The following is a 22,674-nucleotide window of genomic DNA, read 5'->3' as shown; positions in this document are numbered from 1 at the left end:
AATAAATTCTACATCTTCTCTTTTAATTAAAAACAATAATTCTACTCAATAATTCCAGTGACTAACTCTACTAAGTAATTGTTTTCACTGCTGTGAACTTAATGATTAAAGATGCAAAGGGAGAAAAACCATAAACATTTTTTAATGTAAAAATATACTCAGCAAGGAAATATTTCATCCAGATACTCCATACAGGATGAGTGTGGAAAAATCAAGAATGTGGCCAACATCTCTCCACTGTATCCAGAATAAAAGAGGGCAATGATCTTCATTTTCTCTTGGACTTGGGAGCTAAAATCTACTTAGTGCAGACCAGGGTTTTGCAGCTGGGGTTTGAGAAGAATGGCCATAAATTGGGAATACATGCAAAGGTGAGGAGAGGCACAGGGTGGTTTAGCTAGATGGCATATACCTCAAAAGATGAGAGGCTTTTATATATCAGATGGCTTCTGCTGGAGGAGGCCTCATCCACTGTCCCTGCCCTAAAATCATCTGAGATTTGGGGATTCCTAAACACTATTCTAGAGATAACCTAGACCAACTTCCCAAGATGAGAAGAATATTTGTACTGGTCAGGACACTGAAATGATTTGTTACATGGTATATACATGCTATATAAAACAAGACAAATTTTAGACTAGAACATAAAACAACTCAAATTTAACTTTTTCTGTATTTTTTTTCCATGCTATGAAAATACATTAAATTCTTTACTTATTCTTCTGGGTCTTTTATATAAGGTATTATAGCCACTATTCTCATTATTCTCTTTTCAGCAAACAGATATAAAAATGATAGTAAGAAAAAGTAAAATCAGTGCCTAATAGTTTAAAGATAAAATACCTCCACTGTCCCATCAATATTCTGTTGAAGACAACTTTCAGGGTACATTGTTTTCTGTACATCAGATTCAGTAACTCCCATTGAATCAATGGAGAAGCTAAATATAAATAAAAGAGGGTGAAAGGATTAGAGTTGTACATGTGTGTTTTACTATTAGTCCAAATTTATAGCCTGCCTAAAATGTGTATTGGAGCAGGGGAAGCAAAAATGATAGTCAAGGGTTACAGGTACTGTAAATTAAATAGTATTTTTGCCTAATCTTTCCACTTAAAAGCAAAGTAACACAATTGAATGACAGAGTAATTGAACAGCTCACCATTGAATTTTATAGTACTTTATGAAGTTTATTTTTAAATGTATGACATGGAGTTATGTACAGGAACATCTTTAAAAAGCTATCTACGACATATTACTGAGTAAAAAAAGTTGGTATAACCTTACTTTTATTTAAAAATTGTTTTAACAGATATATGCATAGAAAAGTCTGGAAGAATACACATCAAAATTAACAATGGTTTCCTCAGTGGAACTGGGGGGTAGTGGCAGTAAAGGGAAGATTTTAACTTTATACATATTCACTTCTGATTTTTTTTGTATTTAAGCTATTCATATACCTTTCAGTATTCATATGTCTGTATTACATATTGTTTTACAAGCACTCATTATTTTGAAAAAAAAGTATTTTAAAACTGCTTAACTCGCCAAGTAAAAATAAGGTGAGATTGGTATTTAGAAACCATGGAAAAAAGATAAAAGGGGCAAATTATAATTTTCATTTTTGGCTAATATAATTTCTCACTCCCATTTTCACATGCATCCATGCTGCCTTCTTCATTTCAACTTCCCTTTCCCATCTTTCTCTTCTTTCTCCTGTTCTCTTCTACTTCTCATTCCGTGCCAAATTGGCTAGATACAAGTTATGTCATCATCCCATTTCATAACTTACATAACTAACTCCCCTCTGTTGGACCACAGGTGTTTCCAATTTTCACTTTGTTATATTCTCCAACTATTACCTTTTCAAATTATTATTTTGTGGATAATTATTATTATTATTGCCATTATTAGATTGAAGTCCCTTGTAGGAAAGGGTCATTTGATATGTATCTAAATCCTCCTCCAAGGCATCTGGCCAAGGTTATTCCCACTCACTATTTCATTTAATCCTCACAGCCTTAAGGGCAGTTACAATTGTCCTTACTATTATTTTACAGATGTTTAAATAACTGTCCAAGATTATATAGCCAGTAAAAGGTCAAATGAGGGGTCAAATGCAGGTCTGTCTGACTCTAAAGTCCATGGTCTTTCCAACCACATGATATTTCCTAAACAAGCAGCTTACAGTATGAAGTTACCAAATATTTGTTAAACAGATGACTCAATTAGTTTTCTTAAACTATTTCAATGTCTACATATGGAGAACAGCATGTTCTTTATTCAAAATGTGTTAGTTATGTCTAAAATGTGTGGTATTCACACAAAATAATTTTGATTTCTTACAGTTAGTAGAAGCCTGCATGGCAGTCAGGAAACCTTTTTTTTTGGGGGGAGGGACTAACGGCTTTAACTGAAAAGTGTTATCAACACATTTCCATTAAGTATTATAGAAACTAAGTGAGGGTGCTGAGTTGGCAGAAGCTCAAACAAAGCAAGTCCACATTTCCGTGAAACCACCCTTTTATTCATGCTCTGGAGAGAAAGCATCACAAATTAAAGGAAGATTATTTGAAATACAGTGGCTGGATATTAGAGAGTTTTTGCCATCTACCTATTTTCTTTCATTATACCAGGAAGTCTAAATAGGTTCTAAAGTAGTTCTGAAATGTCAATCCATGAACTGCCTGTACCAGAATTATCTTACTAAAATACAAATTTCCTGGTTCCATCTCAGAACTACTGAGTCTGACTCTCCAATATAAAACCCAGTAATCTGTAATTTCAAGTATTCAAAATAAAATAATATTAAATTTCAAAAATTCCTGGCATCAGTGATGCAAGGCCAGGTTATAACTGATCTCAACGAAAGCACGAGCTTTGTAAGGCTCTGTCAATATTAGATGAACAATTCCTAAGCCTACACACAGATCTTGAATAAAAGAGAGAGAAACAGGCTGCCTCCAAAGAAGCAGGGGCACTAAATTTTTTTTCTTTTTTTTTTTTAAAGGTTGTCTCTGAGGTTTCCTTAACAAGTGCCTAGCATACCTAGAACAGCAGAGTCAGCCGAAGTTAGACTAACTCTCTCAGGGTTTTGTAAAGCTAATTATATATATATATATATATATATACACACACACACACACACACACACACATATATTTGGCACACTTCCCAACTAAATTTTAAACTGTTCACTTCCTTAACAAACATTTATTGAACACCTACTACGTACAGGGAATTATTATAAGTGCTTGTGATATATCTGTGACCTAAACAAAGACCTGCACCTTTAAAAAGCTTAAAGTCCATCACAGAAGACACTTAATAAACAAAATAAACAAAAACAAATTCCCCTTGAAATATATATACTACATAAATACATTACAATAGGTAAGTGGAAATTTTAAGTAATATAGAAAAAAAATGAAGCAGGAAAGTAGGATCTAGAGTGCTGGGGGAGGTTTTTAATTTAAATACAGTGATCAGGAATGACCTCAAGAGAACATGACATTTGAGTAAAAACCCAAAGGATCTTAAGTTGAGGATGCTAAACACACAAACAGCTGGAGAAAGATCATTCCAGATAAAAAAAACAGTCAATGAAAAGTCCCTAAGACAGATGCATACCACTGTGTTTGAGGAACCCAAGAGGCTATATGGCTTTAGAATAGTAAGTGACAGGCAAGTCTGCAGGAGATGCAGTCAGAGAGGTAATGAGGACCCATCATGTAGGACCCAGTAAGGAACTGTAAGGACAGAAGAGCAGGGGGCAAAGGAGTCAAATGATCTGTCTTAAATTTAGAAAGCAAGGTTCTGGCAGCTGTATTGACTGTGTTGGCAACAGACTTTAAGGAGGAGCCAGGGTAGAAGAAGTGGGATTAGCTGTTGCAGTAATTCAGGTAAGACATGATGATGGCTTGGACCAGGGTGACAGCAGTGGGGTAGTGAGAAGTGATCCACTCCTGGTTTATTTTGAAGGTAAAGATAACAGGATTTCTTCATAAATCGGAAATGTGCTATGAGAGAGAGTCATCAATGTGGATGGAGATGGCTGTGGGGGAGAGCATATTTTGAGGGGAGAGTCAGGAGTTCTATTTTGGGCATGGGAATGTGAACATCAGATAACAAAGTGGAGGAAGCCCAGCCATTGGACTGCAATGATCAAATCTTATACTCGAGGCACACAATAATAAAAAAAACATGCAAACCACTTGATTTACTCTAACAGATTAATAACAATGAGCATCTTTATAATATAAAGACGTAAGTAAAAGTCCTGTAATAAAATGTCTTTGGTTTACACCAACATTATTTCACATATTTCTAAGACGTAGAATTATCTTGATATTGCTATATCCCATTTCTTTCACACAATTTTGCTTAAATTACATTTCTTCTGAAAGCAACCATTGTGAGATGGTATTATAATAGTTATTAAGCTATATACACTGTTATAAGTAGACAGATACCTTGGCTGAAGAGCAGACTCACTAACAGTCTGAAGCTTTTCCTGCAAACAATGAATCTCTGCCCTATAGTTTTCTTCAGTTTCTTTCAATTGCTGCTGTAAAGATGATGTGAGGTTTTCTAATTCTTGAACTTGTTCTTTGAGTTGTTTAATTTTTTCAGTATCTTGCAGAGAAGGTAACTTGTTTTTATAATTGACATCTAAGTTATATGAATAGAAGAAAGTACACATTTCATAAAAATTTCTTACTGAAATAACACAATCACCTTTTTGCAGAGAATATTCATTCTTCTTTGAAAAAATGTTTTAGTGATAATTATAACTCAAGTTTCAATTTAAACTATTCTAACTGATGAAAGCAAGAAAATACGAATAAGACAACTCAAGAACACTTCTTCAATCCTCATGGCTGTCGTACCAATACATCTACCAATTTTATATCTTTAAATTTAAAACAATATAGAATCATAGAATATAAAAATTGGGAAATGATGAAAGAGATGAGTAGGACATCCTTTGATTTTTAATGATCAGAACACTGAGAACAGAGAGGTTACAGTGAAATGCCCAAGGCCATTGGTTGTCTCAAATTTTAAAGTAAACAATAAAATTATTAAATATTTGGTATAAAAACACCACATTGTAGTATAAAGTAAAAATTTACTGATATCTTGTGAACTGGTCTTCTGAGAATGGGTTGACAAAAACTCCATTTCTTCCTTCACTGTATTTTCTTCTGCAAATTCAAGTTTTACGCCACCAGTCTGCTGTCCCTGAATCTATTAAAGAAAAGCAGTGACTAAATATATGATCCAGTATTTTAAAAACTGTATGTCAACTTCACATTTAAGATTTTTTTCAAAATTAACTAAAATTATAATACTGTAATACAAATATTTTCCTTTCTGAGTTATTCCATATTCTCTAATTTCAAGATAATTCACATCCCATTCCCTTTACAACACTGAAATTGTATTAGTAAGTATAATGTGCCTAGACATTCAGAAGGAAGTTCATTTTAGTACAAAAAACAGCCACTATAAAGAATTTTGGTAGAAAGCTTATAACAGTATTTACAATATGCCTTGGTCTCTGAAATTTCAATCCATACAATTCATGTAACTATTATTCATCTCTTGATTATGCCCTATGTACAATTAGGGTAATTAGTATGCTGTTCGTTACATACAAAGCAGGCAAATAACGAAAAGAGGGAAATTGCAGCTTAATTCCTTAATTATTAAAACCAGACAGTAGTATGTCAGATATTCAAAAACACCTTTGTGTGTTAATGTATCATTTTTCAAAATATTTAACAAACATCTACTATGTGGCCAGCATTGTGATAAAGGCTAGTAAGAATATAAAATCAGTAAAAATATGGCATATCTCTTCTCAGACTTCTCAACTAGTTGGGGGAAATAAAATTAAACATTTAGAGAAGTGGTAAACTATAAAGTTTGACTTAAGGGCAATGACAGAGAAGAAAGATAGATGTAGAGCTGGGTAATTATGGAGGAAGTCAAATCTGATTTGCGCCTTGGGCAATAATTTAAAAAGGCTATAAGGAGGAAAGAACAAGAGCATTTCGCAAAGAATGACTACGCAGTAAGTAGTGAAGACAATGATCTTGTGAGATAAGATGGGGAAATAAAGCTAGATAAATAAGGTAGATCCAGAATACAGAGGACCTCAAAGGCAAGGGGAAAGAGTTTGGATTTGCTGGACTAGATGAACAAAAGATACTATAGAAACAGTTGAGCAATGTGATAAAGCTATTTCCCATGAAGGCTATTTCAGTTGATTACTACTTTTATCAATTCATCTACCTTCCTCCCACTCCCTGCATACATTTCAACAGAGGACCTTCTCCTCTGGTCATCAGTTTCTGGCACAACCTTTCCTTATCTTAACTCATCTTCACCTAATTCACTCAGCAAACATTCATTAAGCCCTTACCATGTGTTAAGCAAGCACTGTGCTAAGAAGAAATGAAAATAAACAGAAGACTCCCTTCCCTGATTCTGAGGGGTTTACAATCTAGTGTAAGGGACAGAAAAGTAAACAAATAATTATAATAACATAAGAAGTAATGTGATAGAAATACAGTTTGTATAAGGAGCTAAGGGAACATGGAAGAAAGACAGAAAGGAAATCAAATATTTTTAAAAACAGAGAAAGTGCAATAAATATGAGCTTATACTATGGGAACAGAGGAAGAAATGTCTAAGTCTAGAAAGAGTAAAACAAGAGGACACAGGAAGAACAGTAGAAACATAACAGGCAGACTAAGGGAGGGGTGACAGGAAGTATTAGGCAGAAAGAATAGTGTGAGAAAAAGTCTAGAGGTGTGAAAAAACAGGGTACATTTGGGAAGCTAAGTATTTTAGGATGGCTGAAATGGGGAGGAGGAGGAGGATTAGAAGGTGAAGCTAACAGGTTAGGCAGGAATGTACCGCAGTCCTGACTCTCATCCCAATCAACCTCTGGAGTGCCTATGTAGTTATAGTTAAATTATTGTGTTAAAATGTGAAATTCACTGTACAGAAAAGAGTTACCATAGCAGTATTAAGACTGCCTATCCTTAGAAAGGCCTGCTTGTAAGTTTGTGCCTTGTCTGGCATCTGGGAAATTAGCTCTACATTGTTATTTACACAGATACAAAATTTTCCTTAAATGATTAAGAGTGGTTGACTATGCCTAGATTCATATGTGCAAGCTAAAACACTTGCCTTCCTTCTGGGAATCTGGGTTTTGGTACGTGCCAGGCAAAACCTAGCATGCACTCCTATGCTCAGGTGAGCTTCCCTGGTAGACAACAGTTCACATATGCTGCCAGAACACATTACTGGAGGAATTAAGTGTGTCCTGTGTGACTCTACAGGAGAGAACTCTTGGAATTTTGTGCCTGGTTTCCACCAGACTTCACCTCATGTGCCTTTTGAAACCTTTGTTGATTTTGCTTTGTACTCTTTCACTGTAAAAAACTCCTAGCAACGATTACAACTATATCCTGAGTTTTATGTGTCCTGGCAAATCATCGAACTTATGGGTGGTCTTGGAGACCCCTGAAATACCCAACTCTGTACCCTGTAATACAGACACCTACGGCCCGAGTTTTGTTGATACAATGAAGAAAAAAATCAGTCATTTCGGCCTTCTTTCTCTCCACTCCCCCCAACAACTGTCAAATTATTTACATTCTTCCTTAAAATATCTAATGAACTGTCCTTTCTTCTTTTCCACCTCTCATTGCCACCGGATAAATCTCTCTAAGATTTCAGCTTCATGATGTACAGCCTATGATCACAAATTTCTAACAGCTTGTTAATGCTTACAAAAAACATCCAAAGCTCAGTATAGTCTATCTTTTCTAATCTTAGGGCCCATTACTCTCTCAGCAATACATCCCAAATGTATCTCACATCTCCCCAAGACTTTGATCATATCACCTCTCCTACTACCTGGAATGCTGTTCTATTCTCCCTCTTGATTCCTCATCCAAAACTATGCATCTTTCATGGTCCAATTCAAGTCCCACTTCCTCCAACAAGTCTTCATTAATTATTTCAGCCTACACTGACCTACCTGTTTCCTTAATCCCCAAAGCACTTATTATCCATACTTGTCTCTCTTTTTTTAAACTTTTTAAAAAAATTTTAATTTAAAATTTCCCATTTTAACCACTTTTAAATATACAATTCCATAGTATTAGTAACATTCATAGTATTGTGCTACTATCACCAATATCCATTACCCCAACTTTTTCATCACCTCAAACAGAAACTCTGTGCCCATTATAAGCATTAATTCCCTCACCCCACCCTATTTCCCAGTCCCTGGTAATGTATAATCTACTGTCTGTCTCTATGAAATTTGCTTCTTCTAGGTATTTCAGACAGTGATATCATACAGTATTCGTCTTCTTGTACATGGCTTATTTCACTCAACAAGATGTCTTAAAGGTTCATCTATGTTGTAGCATGTATCATTCAGGCATTCATTCCTTTTTACAACTGAATAATATTCCATTGAGTGTATACACCATATTTGGTTTAAGCATTCATCTGAACACTTGGTTTTATTCTACCTTTTGTCTATTGTCAATACTGCTGCTATAAATGTTGATACACAATATCTGTTCGAGTCCCTGTTTTCAACTCTTTTGGACAAATACCAAGAAGTGAGAGTTCCAAGTCATATGGTAATTCTAGTTTCAACTTTCTGAGGCTATACTTCCCTTTTAAATACTTACTTACATGTTGCCTTGGATAACTATTTTATATGCATACATCAGACTCCTGGAATTGGTTTATAAATTTTATCAATTTAGAAATTCCTTGAGCACAGTGAATTCATTTACATTGTTCAATGTTTTATCCCCATACATAGAACAGTACTGAACATACAGTTAGCAAAGAATAATTACTGGCTGGATACATGAATGAGAACAAGGTATATATCTTTCATCTCTTTTGCACTCCCTTCAGAGTATATTTCAGGATGGTGGAAGATCAGGGGTCAGGGGAGAGGGCTGTCTAGGATGATCTCCAAGTTTCTGGTTGGATATCATTCTTTGAAACTGAGACTATAGAGGAGAAACTGGTTTAAGGGGAAGCAGTTATTAATAAATCCAAATTTCAAAATGCTGAGTTAGACATACCTAAGAACATTTGTATAGAGATATCCCATAAGATACATGACTCTGCAGCTTCGGAGTATGGGCTGACCTAGACACAGAGATCTGGAAACCATGAAAGTGGATGACAGCAAGAAGAGGGTCAAGTACAGACACTTGGTGACTTTAAGCAGAGTGGAAAAAGCCCACAATGGAATCTTAAAAAGCAACAGAATTGAGGTCATAGAAAATAGGGGAAGAAAATGTTCTAAGAAAGCAGCAAATACCACAAAGTCAAGAAATAAGAGAATTAAAAAGAAAACTAGTTCAAGATACTGCATGGGACATGTGTTTATACCTCATGCTGCAAAGGAGAGGTTTGAATTTTAAATCCACGCTGCAGAAGAGGGATTCTTTCGAGGCTAGACAATCATTTGGTTTTTGTTGTTCTTTGCTTTTTTGTTTCCCAACTTTCTTTTTTTTCCCCCCTTCAGCTAAGACAACAGAAGACATGATGTGTTATACATGTGTTATGCTCAGCCACAAATGAGAATGGAATTAGTCCAGAATGTCACAGTTCCAGGAAAAAGGACCAAAAGGGACTGCTTGGTATGAGCAAGGTGGGTTTCTCAGAGGGGGTCATGGAGATTGGATGGCGCTGGAAGTTCTAGATCCACTGAGAGAGAAGTTCTAGACAGAAGCATAATGTCAATAACTTGTACCAGTGTCCCTGACCTCTGGTATTCCGCATTCCTGCTCCTGTGGCCTTCATGGGTGCATACGCTAGCGGTCTACTTGGACCTCTGCCTCATCTTTCTTCTTCTGTGCTACAGCCTGTGCATTAATTTCTTCCTCCATTTGGCTCTCAAGGTGCAGAGATTTCTAACAAGAAGGCACTAAGACCGAGAAAGCCCAACTTTTTAAAAAATAAAACTTTTATTTCAGAATACATCTCAACATTTTTAAAAGCAAAATATTTCCCATAAAATTGGTAAATTGAAAGAACTAGCATTACTGGGCCCTCATTCTTACATCGGCAAAAATAGTTTGAAGCTGAGCAGCCTCTGCTCCCTTTAGATGAGGCATGTTTTCTCCAGGTTTCACTTTTCCAGGTTTCCCTTAGCTTTCCATATTTATTTATGAGCTAAACTCCTGTGGGCGTTTACACTTATGGCCCTTGACATACAGTCTGTGACCACATGACTCAATTAAAATGATAGTGAAGACTCTTTAAAAGGTATAAATCTATTAAAAGAAAAAACAAAACAAGAAAATAAGAGAAGAGACCAAGAGAGATTTCAAGCAATATTTAGGAGGACAGAAAAGGGGTGGAAGGGTATTGATTAAGGAAGGGGGAGGTAGCAGCATCCTAAAGCTGTAGACAGTTACCGTAGACAGTTGACTTGCTAGCAGAACCTCAGAGAGGACCCAGACTCAGAGAGAAAAGGTTCAGAAACAGGAAGGAGGGAGAAGGGAATCGGAAAATAAGTATTTTGATCTTTTATCACAGCACAGCCCTTTCTCCTGACCCAGTAGCCAAAAGTTTTGTGGTCAGTAAATCCTCTTCTCAAATAAAATTGAAAGAACTTTCTGGAGATGTAAACAGGGTAGTGGGGTGTCTGTGTCCAGAGTAAAGCCTCCTACATTCCGGCACTAGGGAAGGGAAGTGGGTCTTTCATTAAAGTAACCTGTTCCCAGTCATTATCCTATAGAGAAGCAGACAAAATGACAAAACACCACTGTGGATTACATGCTTTTTATTATAAGCCCTCCTATGTTATTCAATAGTTTTGACTATGTATTACTGTAAGGAAGAGCAACACATCAGAAAAAGAGGGTGGGGGGGGGCGGGTTGATGGAAGTTAAGAAAGCAGAAAGGGAATTTAATTAAGAATTCACTGGTGACTTTTGCCTAAGTAAATTCAGTGGAGTATAAATTGGATGTTTGTTTACAGTGGATAGAAGAGAGAGAAGTAGATGAGGAGATGGGAAATTCTGGCTATAATCATTCTTTCAAAGAAAGAGAGAAAGAACTAGAGACAAAGGGAAAAACTAGATTGAGGGAGGATTGGTTACATTCAAAATAGGAGAGATATACGGAATGTGTAGGGGGAAAGACAGACAGAAAGAGAGGGAAAAAGAGAGAGAGACAGAGAGACTGAAAACAGATGGGAGGGAAAAGATAGGACATCAGTTGTAGAAGAGGTGGAAGGGGATATAAACAACAACACAGGAAATAAAATAACCCTGGTTATGGAAAGGGATAATTTCTACTGAGAAAAAATGAGGTATACGCAGATTGAGAGAAATACATATGGTCTAGAGGTAGCAAGTTGAGATTATTTATAATTGACAACTCTGATACTTGCAAAAAACTAGGAAACAAGGCCATCTGCAAAGAAAAAATAGCAGAAGTGGAATATGTGATTTGAGGAAAGCTGTCACTGTTGGAAAATATCTATTCAGGGGGGAGTATGAAAGGACACATGACCATACAAGAGAATTGTCAAGTGACTCAGAGGATCCTGCCAAGGTCAGAAACTGTGATTACTTAGTATTACCAAACCACATCATCGTCTACTTTTCTTAGCAGCCCTCAGAAAACCAGGTACAAATATCCTTACCCTTGGAAGCTAGATAAGCGCAGCAGAAGAGGTTTGGACTCTTAAGGGTATTGGCAAGAATACAGGCAATGATTCTGAATAGGATTCAACATTTTGCTATGAAGGGATGTAGAAAGAAAGGTAATAATCGTGAGAAAATGCAGAGCTAAAGAAAGGTTTTGCTTTTTTTTTTTTTTTTAACCAAATCACTTGTCCTCCTACTTAATTATCTATAAGGTACTGGTGTAGGTTTACAAGTTTTAGAAAAGGCTATATATGGTCATGTGTAATTGTACAGAAGATGGGGAAGTGAGGGAGGAAGAAAAGAGACAGAGAGAGAGAAATTGAGAGAGTGGGAAAGAGAGAAAGAAGAGAAAGAGGGAAGGGAAGAGAAAGAACAACAGGAACAAGAATTTTGGCCAAAGGATTCCTCATTAGCAACGTAACCTTCACTGACTATCAGGTAAATCTTTTAAATCTGTCCAAACACTTTAATATAACTGAATATCACAAAGTTTCCCAAATAAACTGACACAGAGATCTTCCCGGATTTTTTTTCTACAATATGAAGATAACTAACACTTCACCCTGCCAATATAAGCTGTAAGCTATTTTTCTGATACAGTTTATAAATGATACTATGCCACTGATACTCTTACCTTTTCTGTGCACAATTTTAAAAACTGCTTGAAAAATTTGATATATACAGCACCACGCAAAGTAATTAGCTTATGTTCTAAACAACTAAACTAATCACCATTTTTCTCTTACAATAGGATACTGCTTTAAAAATGTTATATGCAGAATTAAATGCAGCTATTTATTATAGAGTTTACAGTTTGACATTTTATCATGCTCTCTTAAGACCCATTAGAAAGGGATAAATGTTATTCAACTTTCAGAACTTTCTTTAGTTTATTGACACAAATTCTCTACTACAAATACATGTTATTTTTTCCTAATCTCCTTTAATCTGTTCACTTATTTTAGAAATTGTAATTCCTGGTTGTTAAGCAGCTTACAAAGCAGCAGGTATACAATAAATGCAAATATTATAATCCACTTCCATTGCACAGACCTTGCTTAATCGTGTGTGAAGTACCAAGAGTTTGTTGTATTCTTCTGTTATTTTGCTGAGAAGAGTATGCATGTTTTCTTGAAAGTCTAGATAATAAATGAACAATTATAAAAATTTCACTCCATAGTCTGCTATTTTTAGTAACTATTATTCATAAATCCATATCAGAAAATTGCCTAAATAAAAGTAAATCTCATATATTTAGTAACAAAAACTAATATTAATGCTATACTCCTGCTACAAATATAACTTGACAATTTCATATTAAAATATATTAATATTGGTATTTATTAATCTGTACACATTTTGTTCCTTTTCCATACAAATGGACCGGGGTAAGAAACATTTTATCTATGAAGGAATACCAAAATATTAATAATTGAGGGTGTAATTTGTTAAACAAATAGAGGATCTGTATTAAGATATAAAACTTTCTTCTTATTTTTAAAACAATGAACTACTGATTTAAACTTATTCAGTAAATACAATAACTTTTATAAGTTTCGATCTATGGTACATACAGTTAAAGGAAAGAACTGGAATGAGGAAAAATATGGGACTAGAAGAATAGAGGATAAAGAGACAAGGAAACTTGTGGACAGCTTCAATTTGGTTTATATCACAATTATTGCATTATAAACTTTAAAATGTATACTACATATAAGATTTCATGAATCTGAAAAGATGAGAGTAAAATGACAAAATCAAATTGGCTGAATGATTAAATAATTATTAAAGGGAAAAGTTTATCATCATTTGATTAAGAAAATTACTCTGTTCAATAGTGTGCTAAGCTTTTATTACCTTGAACTTCATATCTATAATCTTCTAATTCTGGTTCTTGATTTTCAGAAGTGTGAACACCAGAACTTTCTTTCTCTTCTACATTTACTTCACATTTTAAGGCAGTAGTATAATGTTCACCAAGGAAACTGCATAAAGTCTGTTAACAACAAAATTGGATGGCATTTTAAGGAATTAAAAAATGTGATTTCTGCCAATAAAGATCACTAAACTTTATTGTCCTAGATGCATCAAATAGTCAAAATGGCACAATCACTAAGAAAGCACTCCTCCATATACCAAATCAATCTGCACAAGAAATAACCAAGTCTAAATCTTTCTCTTTCCCTTTCCCACCCTGTTTACATATATGTATGCATGTATATATATAACAGGAGTCTTCTTACATCAGGAAAATATTGACAATCATCATTGTACAAAACTACAATTTTTTCTACTTCCTTCCAATAATGAAATGTATCTTGTACCTTAATCTGCCACTTCTTAGTTTTTTATCTTAGTCTCAAGTTAGCACACAATATCAATTACTCTTGAAAAAGCACCAAAGGAATGGAAATTCAGAAATGATTAATAGAGGAAAGTTTATAAATTGCATAGAAATTGTAATACATAAAGCAGAAGACTGCATTCATATGCTTTTTTGTAGCAGAAGTTTTTTGCGGTTACACACACTCAAAATTAAAATGTTTGACACGTTATTCTGTTTTTTTCCCGAGCAAAGATAATTCTATCATTATTTTAAAACAACAAATGCCTCATAATCATTTCATAAACTCTCAATAAACTTCACTTTTGTCCCTCCCACAACTGAAAATAACAATCAAACTCTTCACTTAAAAACCAATTTATTGCTGCTATTTCTTGAGATCTGCTTAAAAGTTAAACTAGAAGATGGCGAAACAGGAGAGGCAGAGCTAACTTCACCATGGAATAACTAGACAAAAGGCAGAAAATAACCAGGACAGCGGATACAAGATACGAGCAGCCAGAGAGGAACTTCTACAATATATAGGAAGGACCTGGATGAAAAGGTAGAGAAATTACAACTGAGAGGACGGGGTGAGTTTGTTTAACTGTGCCCGCCTCTAGGGCTAGCTGCTATGCGCCGGCAGGAGCAGGTGAGGGAGGAGCTGTGCACTCCCACACTCCCATCTCCATAACCAGCTGGAGAGATCACCCTTCTCAGTCCTGCAGGCGAGAGCTCCTGTGACAGAACTCAGGAACCAACAGATTTGTGTTAGCCACACAAAAAAGACCTTACTGCGATGCGCAGTGCCTAACCCCAATGAGGCAGGCCATTACGGGTGCCTGGTTTCGGGAAGAGTGGGGAGCCCTCTCCTCAGGAGGAGGAGGGACGTAGAGCAGTACAGAGCTGATCCAACAATTATTAGGCAAGACAGACACTTTGTGTTTTGCTGACTGTATCCCTTCTCCATGGAGGGCTGTGGCATTCACGGAGTGCAAGGGTCGAGAGGCAGGGACAAGGGAGAGAGCCACACAGAAGCACCAAGACATCTTCCCCAACCCCAGAAGATCGTGGGTGCACAGTGGGCATGAATCTTATGGGCTGATGAATAGCAGGGCACTACCGAGCTGGCTGAGGGCTGGGAAAGATGAAACTTTCAGCCCGACAGCCTGAGGTTATTCCACTTGCAAGCCTGAAAATCACCAGACCCACTGTGCCATCAAGTGGATTCTTCATCGAGGTGCACAGTGCTGACACCCCACCCCTGGGGCTGGTGGTCTCCAGCATGCATGGAGACCTGCTGCATTGACTGGATTTTCCCCTGGTTTGGACCTGCCCAACAGGCTGCCACAGTCAGGGAAAAGCAGGCTTGAGGGGAAGAGGTGTCCAGAGAGTGCCATCTGCTGGGAAGACAGGGAAAGTGAACTCTGGCAAACTGTGCTGTTCTGCCAAATCTTCTACAGATGTCCAAATAAACTTACATCTTTGACAAGAGGTCTTGGAGTTGGTCTGGTGGGAAATTACTGATAAACCAAGGACCAAAGGAGATCTTCAAAAGCAAACCCAAGCAACAATAAAATCTTAGGCGAGTGAGAGAAATCAACTTTCAAAATAACCTTATTAAGATAATCAAATGCTGAGAAAGCAGAAAAAAAAAATCACAAATCACATAAAGATGCATGAAGATACGTCCAAGCCAAATGACCAAACTAAAATCCCAGAAGAGACACAGAATTTGGAACAACTAATCAAAAAAGTGCATACAAATATCCAAAATAACTTCAATGGGTTGGCTAAAGACTTAAAGGAGATCAAGAAGACACAAGAAAAGCATAAAGAATTTGAAAGAGTAAATCGCAGATCTTATGGAAATGAAAGATACTGTAGATCAAATTTAAAATATGCTAGAGACACACAACAGCAGATTTGAAGGGGCAGAAGAATAAGTGAACTAGAGGACAAGCAATTGAATGCAAATACACAAACAAACAAATGGTGACAAAGATGGAAAAATAGGAATTGGAGCTCAGGGAAATGAGGGACAACATAAAAAGCACAAATATAAGAATCACCGGTGTCCCAGAGGGAGAACAGAAGAGTAAAGGGCTGGGAAGAATCTCTGAGGAGCTAATTGGGGAAAATTTCACAACATTTATAAAAGACATAAGTATGCAAATCAAAGGTCAACGAACTCCAAATAGACCCACTCCAAGACACATATTAATCACATTGTTAAATGCTGAAGAGAAAGAGAAACTCCTGAAAGCAGCAAGAGAAAAGTGATTAACCACATACAAGGGAAGCCACATAAGACTAAGTACTGACTACTAAATGGGCACCAGAGAGGCGAGAAGACAGCGGTATGACATATTTAATATTCTGAAAGAGAAAAATTGCCAGCCAAGAATTCTTTATCCAGCAAAGCTGTCCTGCAAAAGGGAGGGAGAGTTTAAAATTTTCACAAACAAATGCTGAGAAAATTTCTTAACAAGAGACCTGCTCTGCAAAAAATACTAAAGGGAGTTCTGTTGGCTGAAAAAAACAGGATAGAGAGGTCTGGAGAATGGCAGAGAATTTAAAAGTATCAGTAAGGATAACTTGAATGATAAAAGAGAGACAGAGAGAGAAAAAGATTTGACAAATAAAAACCAAAGGATGACTGGTTCAAGTACTGCCTTTACAGTAATAACATTGAATGTGAACATACTAAACTCTCCAATTAAAAGATACAGATTGGCAGAGTGGATTTGAAAGTATGATCCACCTATATGCTGTTTACAAGAGACTCATCTTAGACCCAGGAACACAAAAAAACTGAAAGTGAAAGCATGGAAAAAAATATTCCATGCAAAGCTGCAATCAAAAGAAAGCAGATAAATATCAGACAAAATAGACTTTATATGCAAAGACGTCATAAGAGACAAGGAAGAACATTATATGTTAATAAAAGGTGTAATTTGCCAAGGAGAAATAACAATCATAAATGTTTATGCACCCAATCAAGAAGCTGCAAAGTACATGAAACAAACACTGGTAAAACTGACAGGAGCAATAGATGTTTCTACAATAATACTGGAAGACTTCAATACACTACTCTCTTCCACAGACAGAACAACCAAACAGAGGATCAATAAAGAAACAGAGAATTTAAACAATGTGATAAATGAGTTAAACCTAACAGACATTGCAATCCAAAACACCAGAATTTACATTCTTCTCTAGTGCTCATGGAATGTTCTCCAGGATAGAACATACGCTGGGGCACAAAACAGGTCTCAAAAAATTTAAAAGGACTGAAATTATTCAAAGCACATTCTCTGACAATAAAAGAATGAAGCTGGAATCAATAACCACCAAAGAACCAGAAATTTCACGACTATACGGAGGTTATACAATACACTCTTAAACAGTAAGTGGGTCAAAGAAGAAATTGCAAGAAAAACTGATAAATATTTTGAAACAAATGAAAATGAGAATACAACATATCAAAACCTATGAGATTCTCAGTTTTTGCTCACTATAGTTAGTTTATATTAGTGAGGGCTTACAATATTGGTCTCTTCAGTTTTGGCTTATTTCATTCAACATAATGTCCTCACGATTCATTCACCTAGTTCCCTGCCTCACAACTTCACTCTTTCTTGCAGCTCAATATTCTGCTGTACGTATACTCCACAGTTCACCCCTCCATTCATCTACCAATGTACTGTTAAGCAAAAATTAACTCAAAGTGGATCAAAGACCTAAATCTAAGAGCCAGTACCATAAAATTCCTAGAAGAAAATATAGGGAAACATCTTCAAGACCTAGTAATAGGAGGTAGTTTCTTAGACCTTATATCCAAAGCACAAGCAAGGTAAATCAGAATACAGGGTATGCTGGTTTGAATCTATTTTGTCCCCCACAAAAGCCATGTTCCTTAATCCAACCTTGTAGGTGCAGACTTATGATGGGTAGGACCTTTTGATTAGGGTGTTTCCATGGAGATGTGATCCACTCAACTGTGGGTGAGACCTTTTAATTAGATTATTTCCATGGAGGTGTGACCCCACCTAATAAAGGTGGGTCTTGATTGGTTTACTGGAGTCCTTAAGAGAACTCAGGGGCTGACACAGACCCAGACACTTGAAGATACAGATAGAAAGACATTTGGAAATGCTAAGAAACGAAACTCAGATTTGCCCTGGAGAAGCTAAGAGAGGACCCCCAGAAGAGAAAAACGCCCTGGGAAAACAAACAAGGATGATGAGAGATGCTAACAGAGACAGAAGCCCAGAAAGATTTTGGAGAAAGCCATTTTGAAACCAGAACCCAGGAGCAAAGGACCAGCAGAAGCCAGCCACGTGTCTTCCCAGCTGACACAGGTATTCCGGAAGCCATCAGCCTTTCTTCAGTGAAGATATCCTCTTGTTGAAGTCTCAGTCTGGACACTTTTATGGCCTTAGAACTGTAAATTTGTAACCTAATAAATCCCCTTCATAAAAGCCAATCCATTTCTGGTATTTTGCATAATGGCAGCTTTAACAAACGGGAACACAGGGTAAAGGATGATATTGTCTGTATTTTAAAACTTCACCTTCTGTGTGAGAACAAAGGAAGAGCTGTTTATTTTGTACAAAATTTAAATTTTCTGTAGCACGCTATGTAAATTAACTTCTCTGGTCAGTTCATTTAAACAACCTAAACACATGGAGCCTAGAATAGGGAATGTGATCTTATAATTCTGTATAGCTTAATGCAATACCCTGATACATCCCAGAGTATGTTGTACAGATAATGAAAAAAAAATTTGCAAAGTCCCTTGAGGGACTGGAAAAAAAATATGGAACTATTAAACTTCCCCATCTGGAAATTCCTAATACCCTCTCAATTATTAGGGACTCCTAATTTAATAAACCAAGCCCTCAATCTTGAGATTTGCTCTTATGAAACTTATCTCTGTAATGGGGAAGCTAAGCCTACCTATAATTATGTCTAAGAGTCAATACCAGAGAACTTCTTTTGCTGCTCAGATGTGGCCCCTCTCTCTCTTGCAGCCCAACTCTGCAAATAAACTCATCACCCTCCCCTCTACGTGGGACATGACTTCCAGGGGTGTAAGTTTCCCTGGTAAGGTGGGACAGGATTCCTAGGGATGAGCCTGCCTGTGGCATCATGGGACTAAGAACGCCTTCTTGACCAAAAGGGGGAAAGAAATGTAACAAAATGAGGTTTCAGTGGCTAAAAGATTTCAAACAGAGTCGAGAGGCTATTCTGGAGGTTACTCTTACGCAAGCTTCAGCTAGATATTGCAAATTGCCACAGTATGCCAAGCCCCAACCAACAGTACTCCTGAAAACCATAAAGAATACCCTAGACTCCATAAATGTTTTACCCAGAAAGTTTTATCTTTTCAGAAACTCCAGATTTTTCCTATGCCAGATAAGCTCTGAAACCCAGAGGTTTTCAGTCTCTCCAGGAACACCAACCCATTGCATCCCTTTACCCCATAATGTCAACACCCGTTTTCAACATGAAGTTAGAATGGTCATTGCCCAAATATCCCTGAAGACTGAGAGAATGAGCAAATGAGACAGAGGATTTGTAACACAGAAGACAAGATTTAACAAATGATTATGATCATTAAATAGATATTTCTTTTTAGTCTGTAATGTATTAGAAGAACTAGAAGGAAATACCTGAAATTGTGGAGCTGTAACCCATACTATACTTTGAAATTTGCTCTATAACTACTTGTTATATTGTATTTTGAAATTTATCACTTTTTTGCATTTATGTCATATTTCACAATAAAAGATGTTAAGAAAAATTTCAACTATACTGTCAATTAATAATTGAGTTTATAACTGACTCAATTCATAATTAAGCCCCTAAAATGGAATTGTATCATTTTAGAGTTCTTAGAAACCTTAATGATCACCCAATTTATAGATTAAGAAACTAGGACCCAGAAAGGTTAACTTATCCATGACAACTTCGGTAGTTGTTAGAAACCTTTATGGTCATTCAATTTATATATTAAGAAGCTAGGACCCAGAAAGGTTAACTCATCCATGACAACTTCAGTGATTAGTGACAAAACCAGGCTTCTTGACAACTCCAGAGGACCCCGTCATTATACCAAGGTGCTTCATACTTTGAGATTTCAGGTAACGTAAACACATTAATGGAAGAAAAGAAAATATAATATCAACTTATAAATTAAGTATTGTGACCTGGGCCCTCTTTGCATATTTACTATTAACAAAGGATAGAGTGCCTGAACCTATGGCAGGGGTGGGGTTGGAGGTGCAAGTGGAGGATGAATACAAGCCTTCTATGTGGTTATTTCTGACTGCAATTTTTCCCCCAGTACTGTTTGGGGAACTGTCTATTTTATAAGCAACCACAATCAGTAAGGCAGCTTTACCTATTCCTCCCAGAAACCCCTCTTAAATTTGCAAATACACAGGCTGGGATGGAGATCAGTGACAAGCCTAAGCATAAATTTTAAATGCTAAACTATTTCAAATTGCAGAAAAAACATTTTATCTACCGCCTAGCTTTAAAAATTCCTAATATTTTGTCATATTATCTCCATAACTTAAAAATAAATTTAACATTACATATAGAACTGAAACTCTCTGTGTTAAGTACTGCTTACCCATCTTATTTACATCCCTCTCTGCCCAAAGGTAATTTCAATGCTATTTGGTGATCACTTCATCATGCATGTTTTTATACTCTTTTCTTTTGAGATTTATTCATATTGATACACATATTAAACCTTTCTGTGTGGTGTTCTGTTATATAGATATTCCACAGTTTGTTTATCCATTTGCCTGTTGATGGAAATCTGAGTTCCTTCTAATTTTTAACTTATAATAGACACTCATGCAACAAACACATCTGGTCATGCACGTTACTATCTAAAAGGGGATAACTTGGTTTTGGAATGTATGTATCTTCAACTATACTATACCTTGCCAAAATGCTTCTTAAAGCTTGTATAAGAGCTCCAATTTCACACCATTTTCATTTGGTCTAATTAGAATTTTTAGTTTTCAGTAATCTAAACAGTGCAGAATCCTACTTAGTATTCTTGTGCAAACTCCACATGACTCATCAAATTCACTCAACACCAAAGTGCGTGGGGTAGGAGGAGAGGGAGATAGGAAACCGGACTGCTTGAGGCTCTACTGGTCCATTATTTTGTAATAGCTATACCATTTGACTGTTCTACTAGTGAGAATAACTCACTGAATTTCTTTTGTTTCAAACTGATTATAAGAATGAATTGCAGAGAGAACCAAAGATGGCGGTTAGGAGGAGACAGGGCAAAAAAACATTTCTGTGAAAAATACTAGATGGAGGCCAGAAAGTGACCCAGAACACCAGTTCCAGCAATGCACCAGCTGTACAAGGTCTGCTAAATCCACAGGGACCATGCACTTAGTGAAACCGGGAGCCTGTGTTCTGAAACAAGTGAGTGAGCCTGCCGAATGTCTGGCAGCCATGCTGCGGTGTGGGGAAACCGTGGGTGGGCATTTAGAGGTGGACTAGTTCTTTTTTAAAAAAACCCCAAAGTGGCTGCAGATACGGCAGTGAGAACCACACAGTGAAGTGCAGCAGGAAAGGGCTGTGCGAATGCCTCAATATCTGGTGTGGAAGACAGCCTTTCGTCACCCACTGCTAGTTGTCTCAGAGCGAGGAGGGCAGAGAGGAGCCAAAAGGGGAAAAAAGCCACGCCCCTTGCAGCCACCTTCCCGGTGGGCTGGAAACGGTCCTGCCCAGGGCCGGAGCCACAGCCCAGAGCCGCACCAAGGGATCCAGTGTGACGGGAAGTGTTTCTGGCAACACCACACACACACCACAATATCGGGCACGGACAATAGCCTTTCACGCACCCACAGCTAACTGTGGGAAGCTGGGAAGGCAGAGCTGTGCGAAAAGGGGGAAATTAAGATGCCCCATCCAACCATCTTTACAGTAGGCTGGGAATGCCCCCTAACGGCCCGGCGGCCCAGGGTTTCCCTTGAGGGATGCGCACACTGGTGACGTTGCACAGCCTTCCCGCAGAAGAGGCCCTAGAAGGGCACGGCTGGGAAGGAGAACCCACCCGGAAATTCCAGAAACCCTATGCCAATACCAAGGACTTCTGGGTCAGCAGCAGACAATCTCTGGTGAGACCGAAATGAAGGTTTAGACTCTTGAAACAGCCTTAAATCTCCAGGAACACGTGGGAGGTTTGAATATTAAAGCTGCCCTGCCTCCCTAACCACCCAGACACATGCCCCACATTCAGAGCGGACAGCACCGACAACACACCCAAACTTGGTGCACCAATTGAACCCCTCAAGAACCAGACCCCCACATACCACAGAGACTAAGTTGGGGAGAGCTGACTTGAGGGGAATAGGTGACTTGCGGACACCATCTGCTGGTTAGTTACAGAAAGTGTATGCCACCAAGCTGTAGATCTGCTAAATTAGAGATTGGTGCCTGAATAATCCTTCATATACTAAAATAACCCTATCAAGTAAAGTAAATGCCAAGAGAACAAAAACAACAGAAAATTTTAAAGCATATGAAAAAACCAGACAATATGGATAACCCAAACCCAAACACCCAAATCCAAAGATCAGAGGAGACACAGTA

The 22,674-nt window shown here is 37.2% G+C and overlaps 1 protein-coding gene across 10 annotated transcripts in view; it reads right to left on the bottom strand.

The window, feature by feature from the left end:
- Positions 1-22,674, bottom strand: part of AKAP9 (A-kinase anchoring protein 9) — a 168,833-nt gene that overhangs the window by 89,346 nt on the left and 56,813 nt on the right. For all 10 annotated transcript variants that reach the window (XM_037836629.1, XM_037836631.1, XM_037836632.1 and 7 more), the window contains 5 exons: positions 13,572-13,710; positions 12,768-12,853; positions 5,133-5,247; positions 4,470-4,668; positions 844-940 (listed from right to left, as the gene is read on the bottom strand). In XM_037836629.1, the coding sequence (XP_037692557.1) occupies positions 844-940; positions 4,470-4,668; positions 5,133-5,247; positions 12,768-12,853; positions 13,572-13,710 (636 nt within the window). The remainder of the gene's footprint in view (positions 1-843; positions 941-4,469; positions 4,669-5,132; positions 5,248-12,767; positions 12,854-13,571; positions 13,711-22,674) is intronic.

Source organism: Choloepus didactylus, chromosome 5 (genome assembly GCF_015220235.1).
Source record: "Choloepus didactylus isolate mChoDid1 chromosome 5, mChoDid1.pri, whole genome shotgun sequence".
NCBI lineage: Eukaryota > Metazoa > Chordata > Mammalia > Pilosa > Megalonychidae > Choloepus > Choloepus didactylus.
Note: the sequence above shows the minus strand (reverse complement) of the source record. Positions and strands in the feature narration are given on the sequence as shown.